General features: G+C 31.4%; 1 protein-coding gene across 1 annotated transcript; it reads left to right on the top strand.

Annotated features, from left to right (window-relative positions):
• Positions 1-6,470: 6,470 nt before the first annotated feature.
• Positions 6,471-7,396, top strand: TRIADDRAFT_60887 (uncharacterized protein; the record flags this gene model as incomplete). The annotated part of the gene is made up of 4 exons (XM_002116854.1): positions 6,471-6,614; positions 6,690-6,860; positions 7,002-7,111; positions 7,300-7,396. The coding sequence occupies 4 exons, from the start codon at positions 6,471-6,473 to the stop codon at positions 7,394-7,396; spliced, it is 522 nt and encodes a 173-aa protein (XP_002116890.1).
• Between the last annotated feature and the right edge of the window lie 875 nt (positions 7,397-8,271).

The following is an 8,271-nucleotide window of genomic DNA, read 5'->3' as shown; positions in this document are numbered from 1 at the left end:
TAAACTTTGCAATATTAAATAGCATACTGCATCAATTTCTAAAATTAATGATTGTCTTTATTTATAATTAAATTTTGTAATAATGATACAGCGAGATGGACAAACGCCGCTTCACATCGCTGCGGCATCGGGTCAAATCGAAGCAGTTAAAGTGTTAATTGAAAGTGGAGCTCATGTTGAAGCGCGTGATAAATTTTACAACACCGCTTTTCATATTGCTGCATCTTGTGGTCACATTAGCATTATAAAGATATTACTAGAGAACGTAAGAAAACGAATTAGTATTTAACTAATGATGGTATATTATTATTATGTTTTAATGTACTTGAAAAAGATTACCAGTACATTTTGATATGTTCAGTTTCGCTTAATGCTTTTCCGTTACGTTAAAAACATCAGGGAGCATCGGTTAGCAACATGGACGGAAAACGTAAATCGGCTTTACTACATGCTATCGAAAAGGGAAAATCGGAAACTGTTACATATCTTTTAAATAATAAAGCAGACTACCTGACGCAAGATGATCGCAATCGATCATCTCTTCACATTGCCGCTATACATAATCGTGTTGCAATCCTTGAAGAATTACTCAAGGTATCCGTTATGTTAATAAAAGTACAAATATTTGATAAAAATGAATAACATAGAGATTTATGAAAGAATTTTAATGCTTTGATTTTAAATTTGTTTAAAGAATTAAGCATGCATGTTTTTGCATCTGGTTTAAATAGAGAGGAGCAAATTCACTTATCAATGAAGTTGATTCACTCGGAAGAGCAGCAATACATTATGCAGCCGAATCCGGAAGTTATGAGGTTCTAGATTCTGTATACGCTCAGTTTTTGATTACATTTTGTATCATAGGTGCATATAATTCGGTGAATGTGGCCCTTTAAGTTACCATATAGATGTACTTTTATATTTAACGTTAACATTGCTGTTCTAATGTGATATAAATAGCGGCTAGATTATAAATTTTATGTATGCTGGCCTTGATGATAACGCTTTACAGCGAACAGGCCATCTGATCACTCCAGATTTTGCAATAGCAATCAAGGCTGATTTTAATATCCGTAATACGTTTTAGTATGACTAGCACGATTTATTTAGCCATTACACACTAAGAAATTCTGGTAATACATGACAAATTATCCTGGTCTTGAGAAAGTTCATTACATTTTCAATAAGTAGGTATTAAGGCTCTTAATTTCGCGAGGCGGTAATCTCGACGTCGTCGATGATGATGATAACAGCCCGTTACATTTAGCCTGCAGGTATGCTTTGATAAGAGAAAGATGAGAGCTAGCACATCATAGTAAATGAGAGACTGCTTATTGCCTGACTGATTTAACTACGTCAGAAAAAAATTATTCTAACTTGTCATGCAAATTTTACTCCTAAATCTTAACTCAAATAATCAAATTACCAGAAACTCTTTCTAAAATTTAAAACGATTTAATATCGCAAAAACTGATCATTTACAAGAAATAATAATTAAGAGTATATGATTTACTCTATTAGAATATTTCTGTATTTCTATTTACTTCAGAAGTGGCAGTCTTCAATCAATTCAAGTAATATGCCAAAATGGGCCCTCTTTAATCAACAGCATTGGTGATAGATCACGAACGCCTTTGCACGTTGCTGTGATAAGTGGTCATCTTGAGGCGATTCAGTATTTGCTGAATTATGGTGCTGATGCTGCGAAACGGTAAGCTCGCCCTCATTTTTTCTGCCAATATTTCTAATTTTCCATATAGCCGATATGAAGATTCAAGTATAATTATTAGCCATTAACTTAAATTTATTGTACAGTACTGCAGAAGTATGAGTGATCATTCATCGTAGGCAATTGTCATTTCGCGTTCTTCAACGATTAATTAAGCACCATATATTGCTTGCGATTAGGGACGGCAGTTATATCACGCCGATTGAAATTGCGGTCAATAAGGGCTACACAAGTATTGTTGAGCTGTTATTAAATCATGGCATTTCTCCAAATATCGCAAATTCTAAAGGGGTAGGAATCATTGTTCTTAGTATAAGATAACACTTTTATTAGATTGATTATGTTAAGATAATGGCCTTACATTATTTTCTATTTCTAATTTAATAGTTAATGAGTAAGACTTTCAAAATTGTTCGCAATTTACTTTTTTTTCATGACCCTTATTATCAATTACTATTTTCATGCGTTATGATGCCAAAAAATGTTATAGGAAACGATATTGCATACAGCCGCCGCCAGAGGATTTCATGAAATAGCAAAGCTACTTGTAGATTATGGTGCGGATACTTTAGCAACTGATGAAAATAAGAAGACCAGTTTAGATTACGCCATAGAACATAGACAAGAAATGGTTGCTATAATCCTTTTCAAGCATAAATAGTAAGCAATGAGCATAAAATTATGATTACTTCTTCATTCTATACCTATTTTAGGTAGTACAGGTATAAATCGCAATTATAGAGATTACAGTCTCAATTAATAACTGCCTTCGATATTATTGTTCGAAGAAGCAAAATCTCTTTTTAAATTCTCTATAATTAAATTGTTCACCTACATAACATTCATATTTTCGATCTACTTTGATTATAGTGGACGACAATTACTCTTAAATGTAAATAAAGACGGGATAACTACTATGCAGTACATGATAAGACACTTACCTAGTGTAGCCAAGGTAATAGCTCAAAATATTAATAGTTAAGGCTCCCGAAAGGTAACTATAAATTTAAAATTTTTTTAATGTTTGAAATGTTTTTGTGCACTGATTCATATTACTTAGATAGTCATGGATTCATGCATTGAAACTCACGTTAGAGATATAGTCAGAACAAAGAATGGCGTTGAAAAGGTAGTTAACCATCACTGTTAAATTGAAGCGTTATTTAATCCATTTCGAAATATTATAATTAAAATTAACGTATACGATTTGAGTCTGCATGGCGTAAAATTGAATTCAAAATATTTTAATAAATTACTTTGGTCTTTCGAAAATTTAAATTGGAATGGCAAAAGTAATATGTCAGGTTTAATATCAGAGACCAAATTAGAAATTAAATCGTAAGAAATACACGATATTAATTGCTAGATATGCTAACTATGTCGTGTAATATTTTATTTATATCCTAGCAAATGGAAACATCCTATGATTTCAGTTTGGTAGACCCTGGACCTGAATTTGAATTACAGGGACAGCATTTAAAAAAGAGAAATAATAATAACGCGTTAACTGTAAGCATTTATTATTGCTAAGATTACCAAATAATTTTTCGGTACGCATTGAATAAATCATATCGATTCTGAAATTCTAATAAATTTGAAACATTTAAAATAATCTTCGAAATGAAATAACAAAATTGATCGCAACATGTGTTCAGTATTATTTAACCCTATACTTCTTTGTAAGCATTGCAGTAAGAGTAAATAATTTCCCTCTTTAGAGTTACAGTAAATCAAATTCATTTATTTCATCGAAGAAGGAATTAATATCTAAATTTTATCGCTTAGACCATGATGGAATATAAAAATGTAGGTCTATTAAGACATCCGTTGGCAGAAAAATTACGAGAATTAAAGTGGTAGGTGAAGTGAACTATGATTATAAACTAATCAATTTTTGAAACTAGAAATCCATTTAGGAAGCTATCATGAATTTTATAATAAATGGTTACTAAAAAGTTCTCATATAATAGATATACCATATAAATTAAGAATATACTATATTCAATTTTATTGAAACATTTTGTAAACGGATACATAGCTCGTAGCTAATGTAACTGTGATAAAATGATCTTCAAAACAATAAATCAAGAACTACAGTTTCTTGCAAATTTCACTTTATTACAGAAGTTAGGTTCGTCTAACTTACCAAGGACTATCTGACTATCTGACAATCTACTTATTACAGCAAAATTCACGATTTATATACGATTAGTTACAGAATGCTTTTACTGTAACAAATCTTATCTTACCCATTAAATCGCAATAGACTCTTACACAATCTTACACTCTAGCTTACAAGTTAAGTTATTCTCGTACAGTCTTATAATAATAATCTAAGCTATATTTGGGGCTGCACTACAGTAACATAACAGTAGTTATGTCACTTTCTAAAAGAATCCTGATCGATTACCCTCTTTTGCAAATCCTAGGCGAAAATTTGGCCAATACTTCTACTACATCAACCTCGGTGTATATCTAATCTTTTTAATTTGCCTATCATGTTATGGAATTATTGCCGAAGACTATAGAGTATACTATATGCCAAGAGAAGCAATTCGTGGTCTAGGATTAAAGCCTGGAACTGGTATATCTAGTACAGTCTATACGGTTACACCTACGGTAGATGCTTCGTACAGCCAAGACCTTTATTCCGGTAGGTATTCCACATAAGTTATCAACATAATGTCGGGCGTTATGCGAAGAGAAGATGTCCGATTCAATAAATCTCCATCAATTAATTTACGTCATTTGACATTTTTTTATTTTAGTGTCAGTTTTTGCACCTGATTGGCTATCTTCATCGATTTCTGATAATCATCTTCAGCCTTCTAAAGGATCAGATACCAACCTCATTCGTCCATCGATATCTCATTCAATCGATTCATCACTAATGGCGCGTAAACGTCAAGGAAAGGCGTTAAGTGATCCTAATATTACACCTTCTCAAGTAGTATCTAGCACTAATCAACCATCTGCATCAATTAGCAAGACTGATGCTCCACCAACTACACAAAGCGATTTGGTAACAACATATGAGCCACTTCCAGACTCTCCGAAGAAATATTATGCGATTTTTGTAAGTTGCATTGTGTTAAAATACTGCTGAAAGCTACGCTAATAGTATGTAAATCCAAAGTTTCATCCTTTCTGTTCCCATAAATTTAATAATATCGCAACTACAATTATAATCAGAATCACATTATTTGCCGTAAATTAATCGTTTAGGATACACCAATTTATGCATTCATGGAAACATGTATGACGGTATTTGCATACATAAATGTGGTATTAGAAGCTTACCAGTTATTTCATCAGGTAAAAAAAGTAAAAAATTATATTATAAGATAGCTTTCAATAACGGAAATGAAGGATATTCCATATTTTTCGTATAGAATAAACATTCTCAGTTATATTAGATGTACGGTTTATAAATAGTTTAGCTGTTTAAGTATTACTGTAGTCATATATCATTTAACGGCAATTTGCCAAATCAATTACTTTGCAAAATACCTGAAATGCTTTAGGTATTCAGCAAAATGCCTGATTTTGTGAATTGCCGCTAACACTTTAGTTAATATAATTTGTTATTTAATAATAGATCCTATAGCTTTGCTAACAATAGTAGATTGCTGATTCGCAATATTAGCTATTGTGAATAAGCAATAGTAGTCGTTAAGTAATTACAAAGTCTATGCAAATTGATGTTCTGTATTTGTGAAGATGCCCAACATCTTATAATTTTCGACATTAATAGAAGTGTAACGTTTCATGTAAATAGTGGTGTACGATAAATACAATACCGCACATTGATCTCCTATGTTTTAGAACAAGCACTTTTTTCGAAAACTCCTATCTGATTATAATAAACTTGTTGCTGATAAATTGCTTGAACTATAACCTATCGCATCATATCGCAACAATAAAATAGTTATCCACCTTACTATCTTCAACATAGTTTAATATTTTTAAAACATACGGTAGGTGATGAATTGGCCATGTTGTTATTTCTTACTATTTCAGAGACTAAATTATTTCAAGTCGTTTTCAAATTACTTGGATATCGCCCTTTATTCATTGCTTCTGGCAGCTACAAACATCGCAAACTATGAAAATGTCCTCAATATCTATACTATACTGATATTTTTAGCCTATGTCAATTTATTATTCCATATGGAAAGGTATGATTAATTTTTTCCCCATTTCAATATAAAATAGATCTCTTTTGGTAAAATAATATTTTCATAACAATTCAGATTAGATTTCATTGGCATCTACATATTAATGCTACAATCCGTCATGGCGACTGTATTAAAAGTTTGTTTCTCATCTGAATTTTTTAATTATGATATTTGAATCCAATTATTTAGACAAGTTCCTCCTACTTAACTTTTAAATCTATTGTTGTTAGTTAGAAAGCTAGTGTTAATTTTAGTCAAGTATAAATGTATCTAGATATTATAACCGATTCTTCACTTACAAATTTCAGATATCGGGAATCGTCTTTATACTGGCCTTGGCATTCGGGATTAGCTTCTACACATTAAATCCAACACAAGTTTGCATTAATACATACAGACTCAACATAATTATTATAAGTCATATTTAGATTGAATTTCAGTATGTGTATCGATATTTTATGTCATTGATTATATTCTTACATCACTAATTGCCTGTTTATTGTTCATATATCCTTCAGTCGACCTATTACAGTATCCCCATTAGCACAGTTACAGTCCTTAACATGATGATTGGTGAAATGGAATATACTGATTCCTGGATGAGCCAGATCCAAAAAAATAAAATTCCGCTTCCTAAAAGCGTTACAGCATTAGTAATGATTGTGATATTTATATTTTTGATGCCTATCGTCCTTACGAATTTAATGGTAAATTTATGATGACGATTCTGCTTTAAGAAGTTGAAATCACAGGTAACGTACATATTTAATTATCTTTAATAGGTTGGTCTAGCTGTCGGTGATATTGATAAAGTAAGGCGAGAAGCAGGATTTCGATTGTTATCATCGCGCGTAGAATATTTGGATGATCTCGAAAGGACATTGCCGTTAAGATTTAGAAATCGTTTTTATAAGCGAGGCCACACGGACAAATATACCAAAAAACTGAACCAGGTAAATATGACGAAAATACGATTTGTCCTCATTATTGCTTAGTTTAGACTCTACTAGAAATAATGGTGCAAATACTGTGGGCCATTAGTTAAACCAGTCGAGCTATAAACTCACAGAAATACGTATATGTTATCGCTTTAGGCCGATAATAAGAACATGGAGTCTACCAGTGCTATTAATAAATCTGATATTACATCAGCGGATCCCAAATTTGTATCAGCAATTGAACGAATAGGCAATCAAGAAAAAAGGTGCGAGGTTTCTTAAGTTTAGTTATTATTAGTGCCAGGTACTTGCACGCTTTAAATTCTAAATCAATTTATTCTGTTAAAGCATAATTTATTAACAAGATAAGAAGTTGCAAACAATAAAGGACATTGAATCATATCTTAAATAATCTTTGGATTCAAATTCAACATCGTATTTTTAAATTTTTTAGAATTGAATTTTTAACAGAACAATTCATGGCTTTTAGAGAAGATGTCATGAAATCTTTTAAGAAAATTGATGAAGCATTAAACATTGATCAAATTTAATTCAGTAATTTGTTAGATAGCCAATTCAAATTATTACATACAATGGGCTGAGACGGATTAAATGACATAAAAACATCGCTAATTAGGTCAATTCGTACTCTAAAATTAACGTGGTTATTATTTGCATGATCTACTCCTTGACAAGAGCAAATACTATTTTACCGAATTAATTGATGAACAGCGTTAATACAGCAATTTATTCGAAATTTATACATTTAATACTAGGTATTTTAAGATTACTATTTAATTTAAAGACGCAAATTACTTAGCCATTTAATCACAAAATATTGTACAACTTAATTTAATGGCTAATTCGTTCTCATTATGCACACTTTTTTACGTTATTGTCATATTTAATGAATAAAAATTCTGCATAAAACTGACAACGATAATCATACATTGCTTATCTGCTATAATTCAATATACTTAGAGCATGCATGTGCCAGCAATTACCTAGATCTGAAGATCTAACAACGCTGCATAAAGTAATGTAGTAGAAAATTAAGATAGATTCAAAATATAAATATAGTAAACAGAAGAATATCACGAGGAAGCTGTTAAAATGGACAATTTATTTGCTATTGAAATCACATTTGGATTGCATTAATTTTATTACAGGAAAGTATCACATCGACATCTTACAACTTCTATAAGTAAGGGAGCTTTACATGAGCATGTTTTCGATTACATGATGCATTAAGTTCAGGAATTAGGCTGGTTTTGAGAATCGTATCGTTTTTATACTTTAATTATAGGATAATGCCACTGGCATTATCTAATGTACTGGAATAATCTCAGCTATAATAAATTATGGCCACGATGGAATAGAAGATAATGGTATCATAACATCACTGGCCTTGCGTGATGCAGCCAAG

Source organism: Trichoplax adhaerens, genomic scaffold (assembly GCF_000150275.1).
Source record: "Trichoplax adhaerens TRIADscaffold_18 genomic scaffold, whole genome shotgun sequence".
Classification (NCBI taxonomy): Eukaryota; Metazoa; Placozoa; class Uniplacotomia; order Trichoplacea; family Trichoplacidae; genus Trichoplax; species Trichoplax adhaerens.
Note: the sequence above shows the minus strand (reverse complement) of the source record. Positions and strands in the feature narration are given on the sequence as shown.